This window comes from Poecilia mexicana, unplaced genomic scaffold (assembly GCF_051168715.1).
Source record: "Poecilia mexicana isolate PSO_F unplaced genomic scaffold, ASM5116871v1 scaffold_11, whole genome shotgun sequence".
NCBI classification, from domain to species: domain Eukaryota; kingdom Metazoa; phylum Chordata; class Actinopteri; order Cyprinodontiformes; family Poeciliidae; genus Poecilia; species Poecilia mexicana.
Window position 1 is genome coordinate 20,049,692 of NW_028263380.1, and position 27,559 is coordinate 20,077,250.

The 27,559-nt window shown below is 40.4% G+C and overlaps 1 protein-coding gene across 1 annotated transcript in view; it reads right to left on the reverse strand.

Moving 5' to 3' along the window:
- Window positions 1–18,516, reverse strand: part of ext1b (exostosin glycosyltransferase 1b) — a 148,885-nt gene extending 130,369 nt beyond the window's left edge. Inside the window, exon 1 of the mRNA XM_088010397.1 lies at window positions 16,166–18,516. Within this exon, the coding sequence (XP_087866523.1) occupies window positions 16,166–17,109 (944 nt within the window). The 5' untranslated portion in view covers window positions 17,110–18,516. The remainder of the gene's footprint in view (window positions 1–16,165) is intronic.
- Between the last annotated feature and the right edge of the window lie 9,043 nt (window positions 18,517–27,559).

A 27,559-nucleotide genomic window follows, 5' to 3' on the forward strand; every position in this document is an offset into this window, starting at 1 on the left:
AGTTAAGGCTGAGGCAGCTGTTTAGTACAAGTGAGAAAGTTTTTGACAATTTGAGAATAATCTGCAATAAACTAATAATTATGTGTCAGTGTAAAAACGTGTGTGGATTTATTGATTTCGCGTGAATTTCCACGATAATTCTCAAGAAACTGATTGATATAATTTGGGAGTAATCAAAAACTATTGACTGGATTGATAACATAATATTTAATCACACTTAGTCTTTAGATTCCAGAGGGCCTCATAAAAAGCTACGGCTTCACAGCGTAAAGTGTTGACCTTTCGAGCTTTGCCTCCAAGGTATCGATTGGGCCGCCGAGGAGAAACCAACATACAGAACCATCCTGCTCCACCAGCACCATGCCCAACCTGCTGAATTTCTGTCCCCAGCATCAAATCCAGGGTCACATGATGCACTCCAACGTTCTCCACTCTGCAGCCAACGTTCCCATCTCACGCCGCCGTTCGCCTGCCTCTCTGCCGACAGCCGCGGAACGACGCTACTGAATAAGCTGGCAAACAAGAGGCACCAGCTTTAAAAACAAAGTGCTGTCATGCCACAACTTTCCGGGGAAATAAACTCTTCGCTTCACCTGAGCAGAGAAAAATAAAAAGTACAGCCTGTCGAGCCGCGCTCTTTGTTATGAACCTTCCTTCCACTTCATCTTTCCGCTTCTCTGTTCTGTCTTTATTTCCGAGGCTGCAACTCTTGACGGCATCCCTGGGTTTACTCGCTCGGGTTTCTTCTCCTTCTACATGTTTGTAATTTGCTGCCATGGGCAAGGATGCGGTAAGTCAGGATGCAGAAAAAAGGAAGCCGCAGTGCAAAGGAAAAGCCTCATGAAGGCTCGGCGATACGACCACAGAAAGTGACATGCAGGCAGAAAAAGAACCCAACTCCGCCGACATCGCGGAAAATTTGAACTGAAAACAACATTTTTATTTTTCTGGGTTTAGAAGAGTACTGCTTTGTCACATTACAACCACAAGCATATAATCTGAAAGTGGAAGGAAGATGATTCATGGGTTTCATTTTTTAACAAGTGAAAACCCAAGGAAAATGTTGCAAGTCTGTTTTCAAGGCTCCACAAGTCAAAACTAGGCCCACTTTTCACTCCAGCTACAGCCGGAGATATTTATCGATAAAGACTGTGACTAACAACTATTTTAGGAATCAATTTTTTTAGATGATTAATCAGTAATTCTGACTATTAATCAATTATTCTGACGATTAATCGTTTATTCTGACGATTAATCAATTATTCTGACGATTAATCAATTATTCTGAAGATTAATCAATTATTCTGACGATTAATCAATTATTCTGACGATTAATCGTTTATTCTGACGGTTAATCGGATAAAAAATTTGCACTTTCTGCAGATTTTTCATTAACCACTTCAGTTTATTTAAAAAAATATATTATACTTTAAAAAGGTTCAGATAAAACAATTGAATTCCTTTTTTTAAATGAGGAAATAAACATTTTATTGAATGTTTCCTTCAGTAAACTTTTGATCATTTGTAGCAAAGGAGCATCTGCAGCTAAAAAAAAATAACTTCCAACATCAACATGTGAAAAGTTGAGCCAGTTCTGCTCGACTCATCAGTCCAGGACTGATCTGCTGATTTATTCTGGATTAACTGACTAATAATGCATAAAACTGATATAACGTGATATAACAACTGCTATAACAGGTGTTATATCATGTTTATGACAGCTTCATGTCAGTTTTATGCACACCCCTTCAAATAAAACGTTACCCAAGGCAGAAGTTTCTGGCTTTAAAGTGACAAACTGTGAAAAAACGTAATATTTTCACAGCAAACTCAAAAGTTTTGGCTTTTCACGTCAGAAACGATTACTGTTTGCAAATCAAAAGCAGCAAAGAAAGGAGAGGATGGATGGAAGCTGAAAAGGAGCGTAGGTGTTAATTAAATAAAACAGAATTATAGCCAATAACCACTCTCTGCTATAAAAAGCAGCTTCATTCAAGCTGCTGAATAAACTCAGCAGCAGCAAACAAACTCCTAATAAAACTAAGGAAACGGCTCTCTGCAGGCGACTGCACACCCACACTCTGCACGTACCAAGACTCTCCTTGGTGACACCAAATGCTTTCTTCCTCCTCCTTCTCCTCCTCCTCTTTAGTTTTGGCTTTGCTGCTTATCTCTTAAGGGTTGAGGAATTTGGCAGAGCAGATCTGGGCTGATGAAGGCTGGCGCGCCATCGTCATCGCCAGCAGCGAACGACGCTGTAGTCCATACGGGGGGGGGGGGGGTTTGTTAATGAGCCACAAGTACTGGAAAGTGGAAAACAATCGGACCCCCTTCAGGGGCGACTTTTACACCCCGAGAGTGGAAGTCAAACCAGACGGGGGGAAGAGTCCTGCCATCAGGCTCCAACAAAACCTCCTTTCTCTCCTGCAGCCGAGGCGCCTTAAACTCTGCGCCATGCTCGCATTCTTCACTGACATAATGCTTTTTCTAAGCCATCGCCCCCCCTCGACTCCCTCCTCCTCCTCGCCCTTGTTAAGATTTCCTCCTTTTGCCAATTACTATTTAAATATGAATGCTGGCGGCGGGGCTGAGTGTTTGTTTTCCTCCCTGTGAAGGAAGGAGATCGGCGTTCAAGTTGGCGTCAAATGCTCCTCTCGGCCCCATTGATGCGCCTGTTGGTAGGTGTTTGCTGAACGGCCTCTCGGGGCATAAAAGCTGCTGTTCTGGAGGGCAATAAAAACTGACAACCCCTTCTGCTCCTCCCCCCGAGGGAGAGCCGCAGCGCAGAACCGTGCTCTGATCAGCGCGCCTTTGAGTTAGCCGGAAACGTTGGGGGAGAGACGGAGAGAGAAGGCCGTCGCAGATGTAGGGATGGTTTCAGAGACAAATGGGCTCATTGGCTCACCAAGCCAGCGGCTGCAGGGTCGACACGAATCCCCAGAGGCAGCGAGACCACCAAGCAGGAAAACCAGGCAACCCGCTCCGGCAGAGACACGGCGACCTCCGACACACTCTGAACGCCTCAGTTCAGCAGAGAAAAGATAACCGGAGCCTCATTTACTGCCAGGCTCACCTTTTATAAAGCAAAGGAGCCGCAGCATAAACCTCCAGCATTTATATCTCTGCTTTCCCTTTCAGGCATCTCAGTTTAGCTCATAACAGGAACATTTGTTTATGCGTCTTTAACCAGAGAACATTCCTCTGTACGCTGGGGGAGCAGAAAATGCTTTAAATGACTCAGGAAAACAGTGAAATGTGACTTTTAATGAGCTCATTTTACAGTGATTACACTAAAAAACTTCAGTAAAATGACCACAAACATGGTGGAAATGTGTAACTAAAATATGCCTTTTTTTTTTAAACTGATAAAAATTCATAACAAAAGCAAACAACAAATTAAACTAATTAATTTGAGCCAATTTTACAGCACTTACACTATAAAACCAAAACAAAAACCACATCAAACTTATTGAAAATGTAATAAATTTCAATCACTGAAACTAAATGATCAGAAGTTGAGTCAATAGATCAATGGATCACACTGTAAAACGCTAGTTTTACAATGTGCAAAACTTTTGTAATTTCAGAAAAATGTGTTATTTTTTACAAAAATTATCAAGTTAGGTTAAGAAAACACCAAAATAAGATCAATTAAATGCAGAAAAAATATCCTTAAAAAATTGGTGGAAATCAGATCCATTAATTTGAGCCAATTTTACAGCACTTGCACTACAAAACCTAACAAAATCACCTCAATTTTTTAAATCACTGAAACCTAATAATCAGAAGTTGAGTCAAAAGAACAATAAAATCAGAATTTTTTTTTATAAATCGTGTTTTACAGTGTGTCCAATTCCCCCACGCTTGGAATAAATGTATAACTTCAGAAAAATTTGACTTTTTTGCAAAAATAATCAAGTCGGGTTAAGAAAACACAAAAATCAGACCAATTAGATACAAAAATATCCTTAAAAAACACTTGGTGTTAAGTCCAGAATCTAGAGGGCCACATAAAAAGCTGTGGTGGGCCGGATTTGGCCCACGGGCCTCGAGTTTGACACATGTGAACAAGACCCAAAATAGTGGGTACGATTTTGTGTTTTTGCAGTGCAGTAAACCTGTTAAAGTTGTATATTCCCGGCTTTTGAAGGCACAGAAACTTCTTTAAGAATCAACCTGAGTGCCGGAAGGTGAAAAAGCCGAGACCCAACTCAGACTGCCTCTCCAACCTGCAGCCAGAACCAGCAGAACCTCTCGTCCGCCGTCAGCAGTAAAATTTAATGAGGACCAATCAGTCTCTCCTGATCATCAGTTTCTGCCGCAGCCAGTCACAGAGCTGTCTGGTTTAATTGAATTCACAGAAACACAGCGAGGTTCTTGTTCCCCTTTCTGTTCTGTGCTGTCAGAGCTTTCCAAAAACTGCTCAGCTCCTCACTTTACTTCTCCGCCAGCAAACTTTTACATCAGCACAAGTTAGGGATGAGAGGCCTTCAGCTGTGACAGAGGGAAGGGAGAGGCGGGTTCGGCTCTTAATACCGGATCGCTCATTAGCTCCGTCTTTTTAAAAGCTTCCTGACAGTCCTGGGGAGGGACACGCACTGACAGTAACTCACATTTTTACAACTATAGCTAATAAAACAGTCATTTCCAGCTGGTCTGGGAACAAAGTGGAGATATTTTAGGGTTGTTATCTTATAAATTGATTATCTGATTAATCAGACAAAACAAAAGGCACATTCTGCAAATTTTGCATTTAACCAGGATTTTTTTAAGTCTAAACTTCAGATTTATCTTTTTATGCAGGCTTTTAAAACTATATAATACGGTGCAGTTTTTGCATTTGCTTTTGCCATGTGATATTTTTTGCTTTAGTTTTCCTGGCTGGTTGTTTTTAAGTGATATATAAATAAACAAAAATCAATCAGCCAAAGGGAAATAAACAGAATGGCTGTGCTGTCTTTAGTGAATCTGAGGCTAAAACTTTGCAACTCGAGGAGTTTTTGCTAAAACATGCACTGCAAAAACACAAAATTTTACCAAGTATTTTGGTCTAATGTCTAGTTGAAATACCTTAGTACACAAGAAGATAAAACTAACTCATACATAACTTTTCAGCAAGAAATATGAGCTTCTTTTAAGTCAATAATTCCTTAATTTTGATGAAAAAGTTCTTGTTTCATTTTTCAGGTTATTGCACTTACAAAAATAAATGTTTCTTAAGTTAGAACAGGAATAATGTGTCAGTCGAACTAGTATTTTTCCATAAATATTAAAGAATTATTTACCTAAAACAACCTCTTGTATCTTGCCGAAAAGTTAGTTTTGTCTTATTTCAAGTGTATTTTGCACTAGAAACTAAAATTACTTGGGAAGATTTTGTGTTTTTGCAGTGCATGTATAAACAAAAAGTGCTTTTATCTTAAATCCAAAGTGTATACATATATTTTGCAATTAAGTTTTTCCTTAATTACCGCTCTAAACGTAGTTTTTTCAAAAGATAGGCTCATCTCCAGTTAACAATTAATCGATTACTAAATTAGTTGATGGTTATTTAAACAACCGATTAATCACGATTAATCGTTTAAATATTTTTTACTTTTGAAGTGTTTTTTGTTCTGATGTTCTCTTATCGCCTGCAGCAGCAGGACGCATGCTGTTGGACTTGGGCTTCAGTGTCCAAGCCTCCCATCCCCCACTTCTTCTCTGTGGTTCTTCCGCTCTCTTGCTTCCCACCGCCGCCACCTTTGAGTTTGGGGGTCGGCTTGGCTGTGCTGTTAATCCGTCAGTGAATGTGGGTCAGAGAGTGGGCCTTTGTCCTCGTCACTCAGACAGCAGGGTCATGACCCCGGCCATCATGTGTGCTCCCTCCAACACACACACAGGCTTGTATTTACACGCCTGTGTCTGCAGACAAAGAGCGATCAAACACACACAGATATGGGTGGATGAGCAGATGCACACAGGAAAAACCTGCTGAAATGAAAGCAAGTTGCAACAAAAACTTGGGATCTGAAACGAGAAGCGTTCGATGATTTGACGGTCAGCCGTGTTTGAAGGGTAACGGATTGTTTTCTGGGGGGAAAAGCCATTTAATTTGCTAATATTTCTCTTATAAAAAGCTGAAATACATCAGATGGCAGCAACTGCTTGAAATCAGACATTTCAAAAGCTGCTGATTTACTGGGATTTCGATGCACAGAGACAGAAAATATCCAGTGAACAGCAGCGGCGTGGACCAAAGTAAAACAAATAACTCCTCGACTAACCACTCGTTTACGACAGAACGCCGTCTCTGACTAAACAGCATGTTTCACCTTAAAAGAGACGGGCAACAGCAGCAGAACCACACCTGGTTTCACCCCCAAAAACAGGAAACCGAGGCTTGATTCAACAAAGCAGAACAATAAAAGACAGGAAAATATAGCCTGGAATCTCGATTTTATCTGCAACGTCAGAACCTGGCATGAAACAACACCAAGTCCTGCTGAGCATCAACAGTTCAAGCTGATGGTGGTAAAAAGCCACAACATGCCCAAATATTTAACCATTTTGTACCAACACCGACCAGAAACCTGGCCAACAGAATAATTGATAAATCTTAAAACTGGTGTAAAAATGACCAAATTTGAATGTTTGAAACCTGAGGAACCAAAGAGGTTAAGACCTGTGATTAACTTATTAAGCCCAACTTAGTTTTATTTAATGATTTTAAGACATTTTAAGGGCTTCATTTTAGCTGCATAAAGACCTAAGTCTCCATGGAAATGTACGATCTTCGTCCTGCCAACTGATATATTTGCACTTACCCAGGACAGACACAAAGAGCTACGTAGCTAGCCAGAGCAGGTTAGCAGCAAGTCAAAGGCAGCTTCAACCGCCTCGACTCACAAATGTGTGCGCAAGACTCAACCTTTTGTCAGAATGAAAAAAATAATACGAATACATGACATTAAATTGTCCTGCTAACATCTTAAATGTAGTAAGATTCATTAATTTAACAAATTTAAGGCACTTTAAGGTCTTAATTTTCTGTACATGTATTTAAGACATTTTAAGGATGAGCAGACTCTGGTTTCCTTCTCTGATATTTAGAAAGTGTCGGCATGTAACTTGGAAAACAAATGAACTTTGTCAAAGTCTGCAGCCTGAGAGGCAAACGGGGTCAGGCAGGAGGAACTACCCTGACACGCCGACTCGCCCCACATATTAGCACTGAAACGCAGCCGAGGCACCGGTGATGAGGCGAGCGAAGGCAGAGATCTCAGCACTGGAAGAGGGGATTTGAAATGGCTACGCAGGCTGATAAGATGGAATAACAAACAGAGGTTTTATGTGGTTATAGGCTTAAATCTGCCTCTTACACACTCACACCAAAATATCAAAGAGCGGCAATTACGCCGCACTGCATTCTAACTAATTATCCTCTGCATCATTAGCATTCTCCATCACGAGCCGGGCGCTTTATCTAGGAGAGAGCAGGCAATAATGAAATATTCATGATTTATTAATCTGAGTACAGGAAAAAAAAAACAACAAACAATGGCAACCTGAGAAGTGTGACACCCTCTCCTGCAGCAGCGCAAATGTTTGTTTGCTTCCCGCTCAGGCACTTACAAATCTCCAACAGGAGGCCGCAGTCGGGCGCTGACATTCACGTGAGAGCGGCTGCTCCCACTCGAAATAACAGCGTCTCACCAAGATTAGAGGAGAGCGGCGCGGAGCAAGAACCGGCTCCGGCGGAAACGTGGCGACGACGGCCACACGTCAGCGAGAGAGGCGGGGAGAGTGACCAAACACTAAACGAGTGGGAATACTCCAGCTAAAGTACAACGTAGCCGTCCAAGAAATTACTCAAGATCGTACATTTCTGTGGAGATTTAGGTCTGAAGCTGCTTCCATAATGGTCTTAAGAAGGTTTTTAGACGTCTTTAATTAAAAACAGTGTTTGGTAAAATGTCTACTCAGGGACTGAGTAACTGGTCAAATAATCAGTCATTTAATGTTTAAAAATTACATCAGCAGATGGAACAAAATGTAAAGTTAAGTGGAAATTTTAGTGTTTTAAGAGCAGAAATGACAAAAATTTACACAACAAAAAATAAAATCAGGCAAAAGAAAATGTTTCCAAATCAGTTTCTTTCAATAAAAAACTTATGAAACTTTAACAAAAACTGCAGGTGTGTGTCTGGTGAAATTCTGATTAAAACATGTTAGTTTTTCATTCAGTGGGTAGAAAATCCAGGGATTTTACTCAAGTAAGAGCAGAAATACTTCATAATACTCAAGCAAAAGTTTAAAAAAAAAGTAAAAAGTAAAATTTTTAAAAAGGAGTTGCTCATGTAAATGAGCTCCCAGCTCTGGTTGGGGATCTGAGAGTAGAATATGTTCATATTTCCATCTCAGTCTGCTGTTCCTGCCATTTAAACGGCAGGAACAGCAGACTGTCTCCTGCTGATCGTTCTGAAGTTTCCCCTCAGGGTGACCTGGAGCGGCGGCCCGTGAAGTGGCTGCAGTACGAAGTCGATAGGAGTCACCAGAGCCGGTTGGGTTTAAACGGGGCGATGATGACGCAGCTGCTCGGCCTCAGAAACGACCCGTCAGACTCTGATGGCACTCTCCATCGCAGTAATGAAGCGACTGACTCGGGTTATTAGGTGAGCTTGCATTTTTGATTTCTGCAGGATAATCGGTTTGCCAAAAGGACACAGAGCTCCAACTGATCCAACTTCGACCTACATGCAGGGTTCCTGCAGCACGTTTTTCACAATAAAAGCCCCCATTTCCTCCGATTTTAATGTTTAAATTTGAAAGTCAGGTGTGAGTTTGTGGCAGACATTAAAACCAAGACAGGAAGGACGGACAAAACGGCAAATGGTTGGATGGATGAACATTTGGACAGATAGATAGAGGGAGCTGATTGATTTATGGAGTGATGACTGGATAAACTCAGGAGTGGATGAAGAGAAAAATTAATGATGGGATGGACAAACAGATAAATGGATGGACAGAATGATGGATGGAGGGAAACATGGATGGATTAATGGATAGATTCAAGAAAGGGTGGACAGATAAATTACCAGGATGGATAAACAGATGGGCAGAAGGGTGGATTTATGGGCAGACTGATAGACTGATGAAAGGATGAAGGAAGGATGGCTTTATGAATAGAAGACGGGTGACAGGATGATGGACTAAAGGGACAGACTGACAAATGGAAGAACAGACAGAGGGAAAGAAGGACAAGGACGGGTTAATGGACGGATACAAGTAGGCCTGCAATGATTCATTATTTCAGGAATCAATTATTCAATCGTTTATTCTGGCAATTAATCAGATGTAAAAATTGGCACATTCTGAATTTTCAACAAATGCAATTCCTGTTTTAAATGATAAACATTTTATTGGGTAAAATGCAATAACAGATTTCCTCTAGGCAAAGAGGAAAGCTAACGCTAGTGTAGGTAGGGCTGATCTACTGATCAACTGGTTAATAATTAAATCGCAAAAGGTGGCTGATTTTTTTATTTTCACCTAATTTGGACCAGGTGAAGCTAAAACTATAAACTTGAGTTTTAGGTAGAAAATAATTACAGACAAAAGTTTTTTTATCTTAAATACAAAATGAAGATGTTTTTGTACAGTTTTAGCTTAATTTTTGCCCTTTAAGTAAATGACCTTTTGTTGAGTCTGTATATATAGGCTAGATAACAATAAATCGAGGACTAAATTAGCTGACGATTATTTCACTAATTGATTAATCACAATTGATTCGATTAATCATTCAGCTCTAACTAAAAACTGCATTAATCTTTGTTTACAAACTTGCTGAAAATACAAGGAGGCATTATCTCGTTACCAGAGAGAAAACGGTTTTAGAGCAGGTTTACAGACAAACTTGATTTTTTTTTTATCTTAAATAGAAAATGTGTAAAAAAGATGTATAGCTTTGGCTTAATTACTGTTTTTTGTTTGTTTTTTTCACCAAATGGCCTTTGTTGGAGGGTTTGTATACTACAGTAAATGATTACCAAATTAGTTGATTATTTCAATGATGGATTAATCGCGATTAATCGTTTCAGTCCTGGTTTCAACTTTAAACAGTGGAACAGGGTAAAGGTGTTTGCAGCTTTTTGATGCGTCTCTGCTTGTAAACACCTGAATCTCATATTTATAAGTTGAGTTGATGCTGAGGCGTTTATCCTTTCATTTGGTGTGTTGGACCAGGGACACGTCCAAAAGCTGGAGGACGTTGTCCAGTGGCGTCTGACACTTTTCCAACCATCTAGAAACGGCAAAGTACTGAACGACTGAGTGTGACACAGTACATGACTGGAGTTATCTGATGAAAAGATTCAATTATTCTAATTAGCATCTTATAAATAGAAGGGATGATTTTGCACCAGTGGGATCGCTAAAACCAGGAAAAGTATCATGTGGAGGATGTATTCTGGTTAAAGAGGTTTAGTCAGCACAAAGCATGGGATTTCTGCCAACTTAATTTTTTTTTAACAATTGCAGAGCCCATAATAGCCCTCCACTGTCCTCTCTGAGGATTATTGTCAGCAGCCCTGAAAACTCCCTGGATAATGTAGCGGTGAATGGGCTCCTTTCATCGGTGCTCGGCCATGAAAGTGGACCGGAGTGGCTCCAATTGAAGGCCATTACGGCAAAGAAAATCAATCGGATAAATGTACAGAGCGTGGTGAGGGGCTGCGTGTGCGGCGCTGGAGGGTGGGAGGCATTTTCTGCATGATATGCGCCGACTTCCAGCCACATACCTCTGGAAGACGGGCGGAGAGGAGGGGGAGTGCACCCTGGCAGGTGGATGTGCAGTGACATTAAACGAGCTCCCAGGTATGTGGACGAGGTCTGCAGCTGCTCTCACACATGATGTGCATTCCTGGCTTTCCTGCGACTGCGCATGCGCCGATTACTGGTTTCAAGGAACACCGAGACATGGGAAAGTCACGGTTTCTAATTTTCTGTCACGCCGTTCCTGTGGTGTAAGAGTTTTCTACGTCTGGTCAGAGATAAAGTGGAGGGAAAATTAGCTACTAGCTCTGCAAGCCCAGGCAAGTACCATAAACTCCCTGTTTAATAAAATTAGGTTTGCTATATGCCAATACTTCAGCTAACGTAAGAAAACAGACAAACGTGCCAATTGTGCTTACAGACAGCAGCAACCACTGGAGGCAACGTCTCTAAAGTCAAGGTAAAGGTTTATGCCGTCTTGAAATTACGACGGGGATTAGGGTCATTGTAGATATTAAAATTTATTTAAAAAGAACAGCAAATTTATTTTTAAGACTCAGGAATTTTCTAGAATAAAAATAGGAAATATCCAAGTTTCAAAAGTTGAAAATATTTGACTTTTGGAACATTTTTTCTAGAAAATTTTCCAGATTAATATCAAAATATCCAAAAAAAATTTCAGTGTCTGGAGCTCAGAAATGTTCTTGATTTTTCTAGAGAATTTCTGAGATTAATCTCAATTTCTCAGGGTTTATTTTTTTGGCAGAAATTTACTGTTTTCCCCATCTACAATGGCCCTAGTAAAATACAATTATTTGAAATTCTAGTTAAATTCATGTCTCCCCTAATTGCTGGTTTAGAACAGCGGTCATGTCAACGGCTGAAAATCAGCCCAGCAGTTCCGCAGACATTTAAGAAGCAAATCATCAAAGATGCTTGAAAAAAGAAGCAAGATACCAGATTTTAGAGCTGCAATCATAACACGTGACACAGCGAAGCTGCGGTGTTTACCGTGGTAACATCACACCGGCACACGCCTCCCTGCCCTGAGCATCGCTCGTCTAACTGTATGGAAATCCATTTACCTGAGAGCGCGCTGTCAGGGTTTCTGCGGAGCGTGGGTCGGCACCCACAGGGCTTTAGAGATGATTAAAAAGAAAAAGGCATCCGATTGATTAATTTTTAAGCTGGTTACTAAAACATAACAGGAGCAGAGGTTCTCGTTTCTAGGTTGAACTTTGCTACCAGAGCAGATCTGCAGACAGACACAGAACCCAAATTTGTTTGATGCAGAAGTTTTAAACCACAGAGGAGTTCAGAAGAGGAACAGAAACTCTGCGCTGCACAGAAGATTAAAAATAGATTTTTCAGAGTCTTTCTTGTTAGAACAGAAATCAAATCTAGCTCTGATGCTGGAAATGAAACGACTAACAGGAAGTGGTATTGATCAAAGCAAATCAACTGTAAAAACACACAACAGTGGAACAAAGACTCAGATTTCCCAGAACTACAGCCGGATCGATGATCCGATCAGAAGATGATCCGTCGGGAGGCAGGGCGACGCGCGGAGCAGAGGTAGGCCAGATCACGGTGACGCTGCGTCTCTCCGGGGGACAGCGGGATGGATGGAGGGAGCGAGAGAACTGGTGGGGATGACGAATGGAAAGACAAGTGCGTGCTTGTGAAGTTTTGTTCCAGCTCTTTCCCATTTTACGAGTTAGTCTGAGGTTTTCTCGAGTTCACGCCGAGTTCAGGAGAAAAGTGTCTTTCCCTCTCAGCGAAACGGAGCTGAAAGCTCCTTATCGGCGCCTGCAGCTCCGGCGTCTCCCGCTCTCTGACAGAGCGCGCCGAAATATTCCTGGCCTCTGCCTTTAGCCTCAGCAGCAGTTCGACGCAAACACGCCCTCCAAGAACAATGAAGACAAGTGTTGTTATCACATGCCTCCAGTTCATCCAGGCTCCATGAATGCAGAGGAACTCAAACCCGAGTCACTCCCAGAGGAGCCAAGTTCAACCCTGTGAACCTGGGACGACCCCGCCCTCTGAACGGAAACATACCTGCCGCTTACAGCTGCTCCACCAAAGGGGAGGTGGCGGGGGTTCATTAATTACCAACTTGACAAAACCGAGGTTTCCAAAATTAGAGGTAATTGGCCGTCCCCTGGGGGGCCAGATAGAAACGATGCCACTAACGCCTGCAAATTAAAGCTGTAATTAACCCGTTATGACTGATTTATTTGCACCGAATCGCTTTATAATTCAATCAAAGGTGTTGCCTTACATAAACTACGCAGCGGGAAGCCTGAGGTCCCTCTGATGTTAACGACTGTTTCATAGCGGAGGGCTCCCACGGTTGACTTTCACTTAATTTGCGCTAAATACACGGTGCAAATCAGACGTGTCCGTGCAGATCCTCGTAAAGGCTGCGGTGCTCCCTGCTAGCGGAGCGGCGAAGGTAAAGAAGGGAAAGTAGGGAACGAAAGGAGAGAACGCCGAGCTGAGAAACCTACAGGTTCAGATTCAGGCCTGAATAAATAATACAGGTCTGAAACGATTAATCGTGACTCCTCTGACATTAATTGTGATTCATCATGATTAATCGCGATTAATCTATTGTTGAAATAATCATCAACAAATTTAGTAGTTAATTAATCTTCAACTGGAGTATGCAGACTCAAAAAAAAGGCCATCTGCTGAAGAAAATAACATATTTACAGAAGTTATTCAGTCAAAACTGTACAAAATGCAGAGTTTCCACCAGAAAACCTGGATTTCTGCCTGGGGGGAAAAAAAGGTAAAGGAAAGGAAAGCAGGGAAAGGAGAGAAGGTCTAGCTGAGAGACCTACACGTGTCAGGAGTCAGATTATTCATGACCAAGTTATTTACAGATTCAGGTCTGTAAATAACTTGAATAAATAAATGATATAGGTCGGAACCAATTAATCAGATCAATCATGATTACTTCTGATTAATCTATGATTACAATCGATTGTTGAAATAATCGTCAACAAATTTAGTAATTGGTTGTCAACTGAAGTACACAGACTCAAAAATGGAAATTTGTTAAAAAAATAAAATTACATACTTAAAGAAGTAATTCAGTCAAAACTGTACAAAATACAGATTGCCCCAGAAAACTTGCTGATCTTGGCAGAACGGGCGCTAGGGATGTTCACCACCATGTTTTTGGAAATAAAAATAAGAAATACAGCCGTAAACAAAACAAAACCAGTTTTTCTGTAGGTTGTGTGTAACCAAATGCCATTACTTTTTTTAAACGGATCATTTGTCTGCCATCATCCGATAATAACGGGTAGAGTGAGTTGAACATCAGACCAAACTGTACTGCTAATCTGTGTGTGATTAGGACATTTTCAGTGATCTTCTAGTTTTTTTCTGCCTTTGCTGATTGGGCAAAAATACTGATCACTAATAACAGAATCTTAATGATAATGTACGTATAAAATGCCACTACACGTTATTTACGCTACCACTGTTTTTTTAATGCAATCTCACATTATGTATGTTTAGATTCCCACGCATTGCATGAGAAAAAAAATAACGATTTAGAACAAGATGTACGTCTCATTATTGATGCCATCAGCTTTCCGTACATTGGTGCTATTGTCCAAAACGAGCCTTCATAGAGGAATCAATAAATTATGGTAAATCTATTTTTACTATTGTATTAAAAAAGGCTTTAATGGTATAATGAAGAATCTGAAGAATGTGTCAATATTTTTTGTCTGATTAATTGATCAACATGTAGGAAAGTTTAAATTATTGACCTGTTTGAAAGTTTAGTAACAAAGATAATTTTTTCCTAATTTAAGATAATTTTAAGTTGAGTTAAAATTATCCGTATGTTTAAAAATTTGAAAAAGAACTTGTTTTCAATAAATCTGTAGGCAAGCGAGGTCACTTGGAGTGACCTGCAGAAAGGAACACATGTAGTTTTCACTTTGACTTTCTGTATAGTTAAAGTAATCGTTTATTTGTTTTACTGCTAGCTAGTAAATACAAGCTGTGTAAAACATAAATAAGTTGACATTTTTATCTCTCTTTATTAATGATAAGTTTAAAACTCTTGTCTGGATTTAAAGATCTGCACGTCTTCAAATCTCTTTACCATTTCAACACAACTGCACCTCCTCAGTCCTTCAAGCCAGAACCAGTCATGTTAAATTCACATTTCTGTTCACAAATTCCAATACAGATTTCAGAACCAGGCATTTAAAAAGCTCAACAAGCTGATAAAACAGACTGGTTCTGTTCTGTTGATCCACTGGAGACAGCACAAACAAAGATTTTTCATAAAATCAAGAAAAGACAGTGTCTTCAGTCAGAGGCTCTTTCAGACTCACTGTAGTACTGACTGCTACAGGAGATCCTTCCTACTCATAGACATTAGCATCTACAGCAAATCTCTGGAGAAAACTGTGTAATATGTGTTACAACATTTAATTTGTTGGGTTAATAAAGTACTTTTGAACTGAATCGTAATTGACAATGTGTACAAAAAAATAAATTATCCTGAATTTAACAGTTTTCAGCTTGAATGGAAACCGCCTTGTTTTCTGATTAACACCTAGCATGTAAGAGCTGTTGTGTGTGTGGGGGTGTGTGTGTGTGTGTGTGTGTGTGCGTGTGCGGACATGTCTAATAAACACTAATGTTTTTATGTGGTGCAAACACTCAACTTGAGTCATTTTCAATATCAGTGAACTGTTTAAAATCAAACCAGTGAGAGACAAGAATCTTTTTTTTAAAAAAAAAGAAACACCATGTGGTTCAACAGGGCTGCGAGAAAGCGAACGAGAGCAAGACTTTCAGCAGATAACGGGGACGGTTTTGCAGCAAGGAGCTCAGGTTTTATCCTCCTGACCTCTTTTAACCTCGGGTTGTTCTGGAACATGCTCAGCAGTTTCTTGGCAAAGTCGAAGTTGCAGTAACAAATCTGCATTCTCCATGCAGAGACAGATATTAGTCATGTCAAACGCTAATAAATGGCACTAAACTATTATGCTCACTAAAATAACTGACATGATGTTACTTCCGTTCCTAATATAAATAATGAACGACAACAGGAAGCTGCTATCTTGAAGGCCATTTTTTAAAAAACTTCAATAAGTCGCTGAGGAGAAATCTGACATTTTTAAGGATGAACTTGAATAAATCAAACTCTAAAGTGCAAAACACAAATCTGGATCCGCCCTGTAAACAGCTAGATGCCTAACCTGAAAAACCTCACAACTCCAACTTCACTCTGCAGGCGCAGGCTGACATTTCCATGTACTAAGCGCCAGCTCCGGCGGTTTGGATGTGGGTAAGAGCCACTATTACGCACAGACTTTTACGCCTGGCGCGTAAAAGCTCCAAAAAAGCTTTTTAAACGTGGTGAAATCCAACTTACTTGTCATATTCCGCGTTGTCCTTGTCGCACCGCGCGTCCTTGTGTTTCTGCCAGTCCTTCCCATGCTTGCAGGTGGTGAGCAGCACCACGTCCTCCCCGTTGTGGACGTGGTATAAGGCATTCCGCGTGTCCGAGCCAATCCCGGTCAGGTAGCGCTTCCCCTTGAACACCAGCATGTACTTTCTAAAAGGCGGGATGGAGTTGTACTTCAGGAAACCCCTCTCCCCTCCGGTCCGAGGGTGCTCCTTGGAGAAGAGCGGGATGGAAACGTCGAAGTTGGGCCTGAAGTTCTCAGAACCGATGCTCGCCTTGGCCAGCATGGCCTGGCCGATGTCAAAGCCCAGATCCTCCGTGTAGTCCGGCCAGGTTCCGGAGTACAGGTTGAAGATGAGGTGGTTCCTGCCGTCGTTCCACAAAGGCAGGCTCTGGACCTTCGTCTTCAGGTTGTGGACGTACTGAGGGGACAGCTGGTCCCGATCCAGAGTGTCCAGACTCAGGACGAACAGACACGCCTGTCCCGGGTCGGAGGTGTAGAACCTGGAGCCCTCGATGGTGGATAAGATGTTCTGGTAGCTCTCCGAGATCTTCTCCCCCTTCTGCTGGGGGTAAACATAAACTTTGAAGCCGTTCTTCTGACACAGAGAGAAGTCGAAACAGGAATCCATGCGGCACCGCTTGCCCCTGTAAACGCTCCTGTTCACGTCCCGCTTCTGCGTCGGAGATATGTGCAGGTTGTAATCCTCGGTGTCCGTCTGATCCCAGGGCAGGAAGGCGTGTAAAGGGTCCGAGTAGTGGGGCCACGGCTGCTCGGGCCGGTACCCGCTCCTGCTGCGGTCCTGCCGGCTCCTCCTGGCCGCTGGAAGCTCAACCCCTCCGAGGTAGAAGAGCAGCGCCAGGCACGCTCCGGCGGACAGCAGGATCAGGTAGCGTTTTTTGGCCTGCATGTGTCCCGGGAACAGAGGCGACTTGCTCAGGAATAACAAAGCTAAAGTGGCCCCAAGTTAGGCTCTCACCAGCCCCGGCTGCATCGCTCCATCCCCAACCCCCCTTCTTCGTGTTGTGCTCCGAGATCCGGCGATTGATCCAGCGCATGTGGGCGATTTGTACGCCGCTTGTGGAGTTTCACCACATCCAGCGACGCACCGACAAAGACCTGTCCGGAGCCTCTGCGCTGCGGCCGCTTCCCCTCATCCAGGCTGGAGCGCCAGCGGCCGGGGTCCCCGAGGCTCTCCCAGACGTGAAGGTTGGATGTTGAACACCGGGTAGAATTTTAAAAAAGGAAAGAAAAGAAAAAGAATAAAGAAAGAAAGAATCCCCGGCGGTGTGAACGCCTCTCCGGCTGGATGTTGTCCTTTTATCGCTCCATGGTGCCCGGTTTGGAAGAATCAAAAACACCGGGAGACGCTTCAGCGGTCCAACTGTAACCTGACAAATCCCTGCATTTCTCTGCTTATTTATCACCTCCGCTCATTCCCTCACAAATATCAAAAGAACATGGTCGGAAGAGAGCGGCGGAGTGGGCGAAGTTGTCCGGCCGAGCAGAGGGAAGCGAGCGGCAGCCTCAAACTGGAGGGATACGCTGGGAAAACGTTGGGAAAAAACGGCAGGATTCCTCAGACCGAGTGTCCAATTACCGAGTGCTCAGTTGTTCCGATTGTTGCTCGCTAACATTCCAATCCCGACACGACGCCAGTTGACGTTACGTCCCACCGAGAGGAAGCGGCGCCGCTGATTGGTCCGTGTGTGGGAACGGAAGGGGCGGGACTTGGAGGAAAGCACCCATTCATAACCGGTGTAAATTATCTGATTGTAACTTTATAATTGGGGTACGCAAAAGAAAGCGAAACACCGTCTCCTTTAAGATGGGAATAAGTGAGGATTTATCTTTGTTTTAGTCTTTTAATTAACAATTAGTTCTTTATTTTCCGTTTTGTTCTCCTCTCTTATGGTTTCAATACACCATAATGCGGTCACAACATGCAGATGAAACTTCTGCTTTTCACTTTTCATATATATTTTGCCACCCGCCCCCAACCGGAAGCGAAAGGAGAAATATTTTGACATTTATTAAGATTAAATCAGATAACAACCAACTTCCTTTTAACACACCAACACAGCTGTATGAACTTTGAACAATTTTCTGACTTAATATCCATAAAACTTTGTATTTATTTAGACTCACCAACATAATTTATAACAAAAAACAAAAATAAAAATCAGAGTAAAAAATGAACATTACAAGGTTAGCTTAGAAATGTGTTAAGTTATAAAAATAATTTTTTTTTTATGTTGAGTCAACTTGATGTAATAATGTGAAAACCAAAAAAAAATTGGGGTGACTTTTTAAAAATTAATTGTAATTAATTATCAGTTTATTATAATTGCTAAAGACAGTTAAGTCAACTTAATAGAAATTGCAGCAATAACTTTTATTAAGTGTTTTGAACTTGACGGTTAAAATTGATACAACTTTACTGAGTCAAAACAACAAACTTTTTACAGTGTACTGCATAGTTTAACGTGGAAGAACATTTCTTGTTTATTTTACCAATAACAATCTGTGTTTTGAATTTACATCCTCTAATGGGACAAAATGCATTAAAGTTCACAGTGTATAAATACCAGAGTTCATTTAAACTGGTACTAATATCTGTGTAATTTGCTTTTAGAGTTATTACTCTTATAAGTAAAATATTTCGCCTTTGACCACATTGCTGCCTCGCTGTGGCATTTATTATTATTATTTAATGTTTTTGTTTTTAAGCAGGAAGTCTCATGAGATTTTTTTTGTTTTTACAGTATGCAAAACAAAAAATAAAAGGTACAGACAGTTAAAACATCATAAAATTAACTTAAGTGCAAAGTAAGTCAAACATTTACAGTAAGATTAAGACTGTAAAATCCATAGAAAGGTGTTTAAAAATAGAAATTACACTCCTCAGTTAAACATTTTAATTTTAAATTCAGTAACGGGAATAAAATAGTTTAAGTTTTAATGCCTTGTGAATTATTCCAGGATCAAGGTGCTCGATTCCTACCAATGTTTGGGACATGAGAAAAAGCAAATATGGCAGCAGTTTGGTCAAGACAGCCTTATAAGTTAAAGTATTTTTGTTATTTATACTTTCAGGTTTACTGTAACAGAAACGTCCTCAGCTGGGGTTTATCAAATCCATCCAGAAAAAATGTTTAACCTGCCGAGAAAGAGTCAAGTTTTTTAAATAAATATAAAAAGACGTCGAAAAATCCCGAAACTAAGCCTGAGGGATGCGCCGTCATTCAGTTAATCATCCACTGAATGCCAAGCTTGTGCTATTAGCGCTCTGGAAATCACCTTGCTGGAGGTAAAATATAATTTCTATCCATCAGACGGTTATCTTTGCTGTTTTTAATAGATTCGGTTACAGAACGGGGAACAAAACGGGCCTTTGTGTTGCATTTGCTCTCACCTGACTTCAACTGCTTTCACTGTTTTAAACAGAAATAAAGAATCAGCCGACTATATTCTAGCAAATCAATGGATTAAGGAAGACAGCCCACCGAAGTTTAAAATGTAGGACTGGAATAATACTGGGTTAGATTCTGTATTATTTTATAGGTATATTTATGTTTTGTTGTAATTATGAAGTATTTTTGTGTACATTCAGTTAAAGCGGATGTATCAGTTGATATAAATTTATTTTCCAAGGTTTTCTTTTTATATGCCTGAATGTGTGTCTGTATATAAGTATGAAAAAGGACTTTAGGTGACTGGTCAGAAACTGTCATCTTACTGGGATTTTCATCAACCAGGTCTCAGGTTTCAAAGAAACGATCTGAAAAAGAGAAAATATCCACTGAGCAGGAGTTTGTGTGGATGAGAAAAAGCCTCATTGAGGTCAAAGGTCAGAATGGTTACAATGGTATGTGGAATGCAGTGGACCCCCACCTATTCGCAGCTCAGTACTTGAGGAGTCACCTACTCCTGGACTTTTAAAATTATTCATGGAAAACTTTCCTATTTGTGGATTTTTTCCTAAACTATTTGAAAGAAAATGCTGAAATAATTAGGCATAATGCTAAGCTAATGGCTGGGATTTACAAACCAACCAATCCAGGTCTGCTATTCCTTTTCCTTGCTGCTGATTGGCTGAACAAGAGAGAATTCAAAGCTGCAGTATGTAACTTTTATAAAACGGTCACCTTGTTTGTTGTGAGACAGACAATCTGGGAAAATATCGATCTCCTCCCTGAGCTTCTATGGTCGTCTGAAGACATGAACCAAGCCCAACCAAAAACAACCAATCAGAGCCAGGAGGAGGGTCTTAGTGTTGTCAATCAACCACATGTATTCGCTGCTAAATGTGCTAGTGATAGAAAAACAACTTACCATAACAAAAAACATTTATGTGCCGTCATCGGTGTCCATGCCAACCAGACTGAACATTCATGACAGGCTATGCTAGCTGCAGCAGCAACAATGTCACTTTATGTTTCAGGATTCAACTCCAAAAAACACTCAAACATTTCCCACACAAAGAACAAAACATTATAGTACAGTATTATGTTTTTAGGCTTGATGTTTATTTTGCTTTTATTACTAAGTGATCGTTGTAGTAGACTAGCTACCGCTGTTATTAGCTAATCTAACACTGCGGTGGTTGATTAGCTAATTTTAACACCTGCTCTATATGCTCTATGATATGTTATCATATCATAGAGCATATGTCAATAGAGCATACGGTAAGAGAGTCGCCTTTTTTACTTTGCAACTAAACCAAAACACACCAAATTCTACAGCACGTCTACATGTTACATTTGTCAAAGTCAAGCTAGCATAACTGAGCTACTTCTCTCTCCCTCACCATTTCTTTCTTATTTAAATCTTTTTCCTGACCTTGTCATCTAGTTGTTGTAGTGTTGACAATTAGTAGCAAAGCTCTGCTTCCCTTTTTCATTTATATATCAGGTGTACATTTAAGATTTAGTGTGTTATACTGATAACGTAACAGCGAAAGCCAATGCTAACCATCGTTAGCCAGCAGGTTTTTGCCCTAAAGCAGGCAGATGGGGGCGGGATCTTGCACACATGACGTGACGCTACAAGGGGTCAAAACAACGTGACAGTTTTAACAAATACGTAAAAAACATATTTTTCTCCATGATGATGATTAACTCATTTATTCACATGTGAACTCACAGAGATGCTACATAGGAGGCACTCTATAAAGAAACCAGAGGTTGCTCAACACTTGCAATCATAGTGTGCTGCATTTTAGAGGAAAACTGAGACTTTTCATCAAGTCTGATTTATTTCTGACCCATTTGAGTTTAACACCAGGCCTGTTGTCAGGAGCAAGCCTCAGATCTCTAACCCATTGTCCCAACAGGCAAGAAAAAACCAAAAAAAATGTAAATAGGTTTTTAAACATTTTATTACTACATGATGTAACACTGATATCACCCAGACCTCAATGTCCTGTTAAATGAATGATCCGCTTGTTAATTTACACCAAGGCGTTTAATGAGAACACATTACTGGGCTGAAGCTTCGCCTGCTAACAAACCCGAGCGACGCGGCGGATGCGACCCTCTTGAAGGGGAAGCTAATAGCGGAGGAGTGTTGTTCGCCGAGTGTCACCATGCCTCATAAGCCAACATAATCCTCCTCGCTGCCATTTGGTGGCACAACACTCGGGGCCGGGTGAAGAGGCCATCCTCATTTTTTACCAGCCAATTAGCTCAGAAGAGAGGGGACTAATTAGCGGGGCTGGCTGGGAGGCAGGCCAGCATCCTGCGGTCGGCCAGCACTCGACGTGGGAGCGTGCTGCTGATGGAGAGGCCTGCGTGTCGCTCCAGCGGGCTGCTCGCGTCTTTGTGGCCGTTCTGTTGGATTCTTTGTTAAATAGTTTATATGTAGGAAGGGTTTGTCGACTGCCTGCAGCTGAATGTGTTCCCCAAATCATCCATCTGTTGCTGCTCACGCAGTCACGGTTTCTTCTTTCAGGAATCCTTCAGAGCCTCTCCTGACTTTGTCTTTACCCAGAGGAGCTTTCACTTAATCAGAGCTGGGTGGTAACTAGCTGCGTTACATTTACTTCAGTAATTTGATTATGAAGTATTTCTACTCCTGAGTAAACTTTCTGGATTCTCTACCCACCGAAAGAAAAACAAACGTGTTTCAACCAGACACAGACAGGCAGGTTTTGCTCAAGTTTTTTATTGACTCAAACTGATTTAAAAAAAATTTTTTTGCCTAACTTGTTAATTTTTTATAATTATTGTAATTTTTTATCATTAAAATACCAAAATTTCCACTTATCTTCATACTTTGGTCTGTCGGGTTACGTAACTTTTAAATATTAAATGTTTGATAATTTGATCAGTTACTTGAGGAAACCTTTTTACCAAATACCTTTTTACTTTTACTTGAGTAATTTTATAATGACGTATTTCTACTCTTACTTGATTCTCTAGCCACTGAATGAAAGGCAGTGGCTTTCATTCAGGTATCGTTACTTTTTAACCCAAAAGTAACGATACCTGCAGTGTTTTTTAAGTTTTGCATTGAAAGAAACTGATTCAGAAAGAAAAAAAAGGCCAAAAATGTTATTTTTTGTTACTTTTATGAATTATTGTCATTTTAGTCCTTAAAATACCAAAATTCCAACTTTATTGGTCCGTCAAATGATTGAATTTTTAAATATTAAATGATTAATTTAATCAGTTACTTGAGTAGACGTTTCACCAAATACTCTATTTGTTCTGCTACTTTTACTTTAGTTCATTTTGTTGCTCTCAGCTCCTTTTGATGAAACATGTCTGGTTGTTAAACGACACTTGAAACCAGAGAATGTGGGTAATTTGAGTCGATGTGTTATTTTTAGATAGATCGGATCCCCATTATTAATTATTTTTAAAATGGACTGGATTTGGTGGCTTTAGCAGGCTACTGTGTTAACAGCCCTTCATGAAAGGAACCATATACTCCTACTTTATCCAAGCTGCTTGGGAACATTTTGCGGCTGTGTGGTCTCAGATCGATGGTGCCGAGGACTGGGAATACGTCCAACGAGCTTTGCTGCTCTCCGCTCCCTCATCCTTCCTCGTGTTTACTTCTAATATACCAACCACAGAAAATAAAAATCCCCTCCTCCTCAGAACTGTCGGTGCTGAAATATGAGAGGACAAGAAAGCCTCTGCAGCTGTGAAACCTTAGAAGCTGGACAAAGCAACATATGTCAAACATCCTGCTTTTTAATCTGCACAAATGAAAACAAAAAAACAGAGGAGACTTGGGAGAGAGGAATGCATCCCCCTTTGGCGTCAATTCTTCCTATTAGGAAAATAAAATCCTCATGTTGGGTTTGCTCTGAGAAGTGGAGTTTATTCTAAGCAGACGAGGTGCGGAAAGGATGATGAGCTGCATTTACAACGGCTTAATCTTTGATTTATTTCCCAGCATACAGAGGAATTAAATTATACATGGGAACATTTTTAAAGGGGAATATTCATCTCAATTAGGCCTGTCACGATTACAAATCATGCTGGATGATAAATTGTCCCAGATGTTATGCAAGAACACATTCTGGAAAATTAATATACCTTAAAGTCTGATGAGTATTTAACATTGGAACCGGAAGACATCTTAAATATCCAAAATTAGTCGGCAATTACAGCAAATAAAATGAATTATTTAGTCTCTGTAAACAAACAATAACTAGTTGAGACCAAAACACCAAACTGAAGACTTTTTGTCATCCAGTTTTTGATAGAAAATGAGAGAAAAGAGAAAAATGTTGAATATTACAAATGAAAATTACTGAGTTTGTTTTGATTTATCATACAAGTAATTGATTTATTTCTGATTATGACAGAAAATCATCAAAAACTTAATTTCTGTCATTCAGAAACAATTTATTTTACATCAAGATGACAGTGAAATGGCTCATTTCATTTTGTTTTGATGATTTGACATCCAGTCAGTAAAAACAAACCAGTTTATCAGAAATTTTTAATATTAAATAAGACCAAAAAAACATCTTAAATACAGAAATGCTTGTATTTCTTGTGACACAAGCCATAAGAAAATTAAGTGGAAGGAAAAACTGTGGAGTGAAGGGTGTGGAACCAATAAAGAAAAACATATCAGCCTGACTCAGTGTGTTCAACCTTTAAAGTTTAGTCTTAGTATGTTGAAAGTCCAGGGAGTTTCCAACGGTTTCTGTTTCTATTTTCTTTTAATTTTCCCTTTCTGAACTCCTGTTTTAGACTAAAAACGGATCAAAAAGCTCCTGACTGGTCCCTCAAAATTTCCTCTCCCTGGACGTCTGAGAAATGAACGGAAACATGATGACTTTAGGAGTTTAATCTGCTTCATGTTAGAGAAAAAGAAGCGCCTGTTTTCATTTTATTGCCCACCGTGACGCTAATAAAAACAAACTTTCACTTTCTCTTCTCCAGAAGACATAAGTAGGTTTTGTGTCCAAACTGACTGCTGTTTGAAACTGTTGGGATGACGTCCATCCTGATGAGAAACAAAAACCAACAGAAGAACAGCCAACACCAGAGCATGACACCGCCACCCCTGTGTTCCACTGTTGGGTAAACAGATTGCTTTGGGATTAAAAGGTCAGACACTCGGCTGACATCTTTATCTCCAGTTTCTTCCTTGTTGTCTCGTTTTTATGATTATTGGTTTCTGATTTGCTGCGCCGTGTTTGTATCGTTCTCCTGATAATTCTCCGCTGACGTCACTTTAATCCTTTAACATCTCTTCAAACTGTGGCTTTAGCTAAATGACGGAAAACTACAAAATTTAAATTATAGTTTCAACATAAGGAATGACGTAATGCTGAACTATTTTCTTCAGTAAATCATGCGGCTCTGACAGCATCTCATCAGTGTGAATGAAATGATAAGATCAGAACCACTCCTACCAAATCACACACTTACTCAGCTTGTTCAAAACCTCCGACTGAACAAATAAACCAGGCCGCTGTTTAAACAAACACCTGGATCACTGGAGAGTTGGGCTTCCCTGGCACTGATAAACGCCGTGTGAAAACCCCTTCCCGGCAGAGACGGCCGCCTGCCATAAAGATTTGCAAATTCAGGTCGCGGTAAACAAATACGCGCGGCTGGAAGGTAATCTGTGGGTTCAGGGAGTTTCAGGCAGAGCGAAGACAAAACAGCCTTTGAGAGTCTTCAGGCTTCTGCTGATCAGGTGCTGATAAACTTCGCTCTGGATGATGTAACAAGCTGGGCTGCTTCAGCGACAAAGGGCATGTGTGTGTGTGTGTGTGTGTGTGTGTGTGTGTGTGTGTGTGTGTGGGTGGTGGGTGGGTGTGTTGGTACGAAGGCAGGCACTAATGACTAAATACTAAGCCTCCAGAGTGTGGTGAAGGTATGCACCTGTCCTCCGAATGCCAGTTTATAACATAAAAAAACTCACAGAACCAGTTACAGTTCACTGGGAGACGTTGGATTCTTTTTCCCATGTCTTGTTGTATTTATGTTTGGCTGTGTGGTGTAACTATCAGAAGTCAGTATCTTACCTGCACCAAACATGACTCTGAAAAATCTCAAACATTGGGAGAAACAAAACAAATCTTACCAGGTAATTGTGGTCCAGTTTATCGGCCCTTTATACGTGACGCCAACTTGTGATTTTATTGTATAACGTTTAATGAGGAAAGATGGCGGCGATGGGAAGCAGCCGTTAATCATAATGACTAGCAGTCCATGGTGTGATCGCGAATTTGCAGCGAACACTTTTCACAAGGTAAGAAGATTAACGTTCATATACTTTATAAGTAAGTATTAATAGAAACATATCAAATATTGTATTATGGAGAAGTACGATTCTAACCATCAGTAACCATGGAAACAATGTAGCCTAGCATGTAAGGAAAAAAAAACTGGTAGCTTTTCATCTTTTGTACATTTTTAATGCTGCTCCGGTCTAAGGGGAAACGCTGTTTATGACATACTGATATAAATCATGTGGTGTCAGTTGGAGTGGGTAATTTTATAAACACGTCAGGAAGGAGGAGGTACGGGTCGGTTTCTAAGCTAGCTGTTTCAAACTTTTGTAAATACCGCCGTCTGTGAGCCCCAACCAGGTGAGTTAGGTTCACAGACAAATTAGCTCGACTCGAACAAGTAAAAGCCACGAATAAAATGGCAAAAACAATTTGGGAAAACAATTTCAGTCACTCATTTCAATTGTCCTGTCCTTCACTTCCAACGTGCATATCAATCCAAATATTGATTTCTAAACTCAACTTTTTAGCAAGATATAAAAGCTTATTTTAAGTCAATAATTACTGAATATTGATGGAAAAATATAACCTGGTAAAACTGTATTATAAGTTAAATAATCTGCCAATGGAACTAGCATTTTTTTTAATCAATATTAAGAAATTATTCACTAAACAGACTCCTGTGTGTTGCTGAAAAGTTACTTGTCAGTTTATTCTCATTTCAAGTGTGGTAAGATATTTTTTCAAGGATCTACACCAAAATTACTTGGTAAGATTTTGTGTTTTTGCAGTTTAATTGTTGCCAAAAGTAAATACAGTCCTTCATACACTTTTATACAACTCAACAGTTGCATACAAAAATCACTTTTCCAAAAGATTGTGTTGCTACAAGTTTCTGAGATGATCGTAACACGTTATCAGTGACAAAATCCCAAAATAACTGAACATAAATTTGAGCAATAACAACAGCAAAGCTAGCTGCACTCTTTTTTTTACAGAGAGATGAAGTGACAACTTATGGTGTGATTATCAGAGGTAAACAAAGCTGCCAACTTAGTGACTTTGTTGCTCTATAAGCGAGCTTGTAGACCCTTCTACAAGCCGTCTCTTTCAAAATTGCAACTAGCAATTAATCAAACTTCTGCTGCATGTATAAGTCTTCACAACAAGCGCTGGGAGCTGCAGTGGGTTCCTCACTTTGTCACAAAGCACTCACAGGTGACCCAGTTCTCGGTCTCTCAGCTGCATGAAGAGCTTCCTCCAATCCAGACTGCTAATGAATCTGATTTTGGCTAAAATAAAGCACTGCGCTTATCACGGCAGAATTTTGTATTTTCCAGGTATGTAGTATAATTTTTATAGCACAATCAAGTAACTATGATAATTTCAGTTGTAATAAAAATAAAAATGTAATAAAAATGCTATATACATCAAATATGACTGAAAAATTAGACTTGCCTCTGAACAGCACATTAGCTTGTTTCTGATTAGCTGTTAGCTTGTTTTTGATTAGCTGTTTAGCTTGTCTCTGAATAGCCGTTAGCTTGACTCTGTTAAATGTTAGCTTTCTTACCGTGGTTAAACATGATTTAGAGTCCTAGAATCCTCTGGTACATCACTGATTAGCGTTTAGCTCGAGTCTGACAGTCTG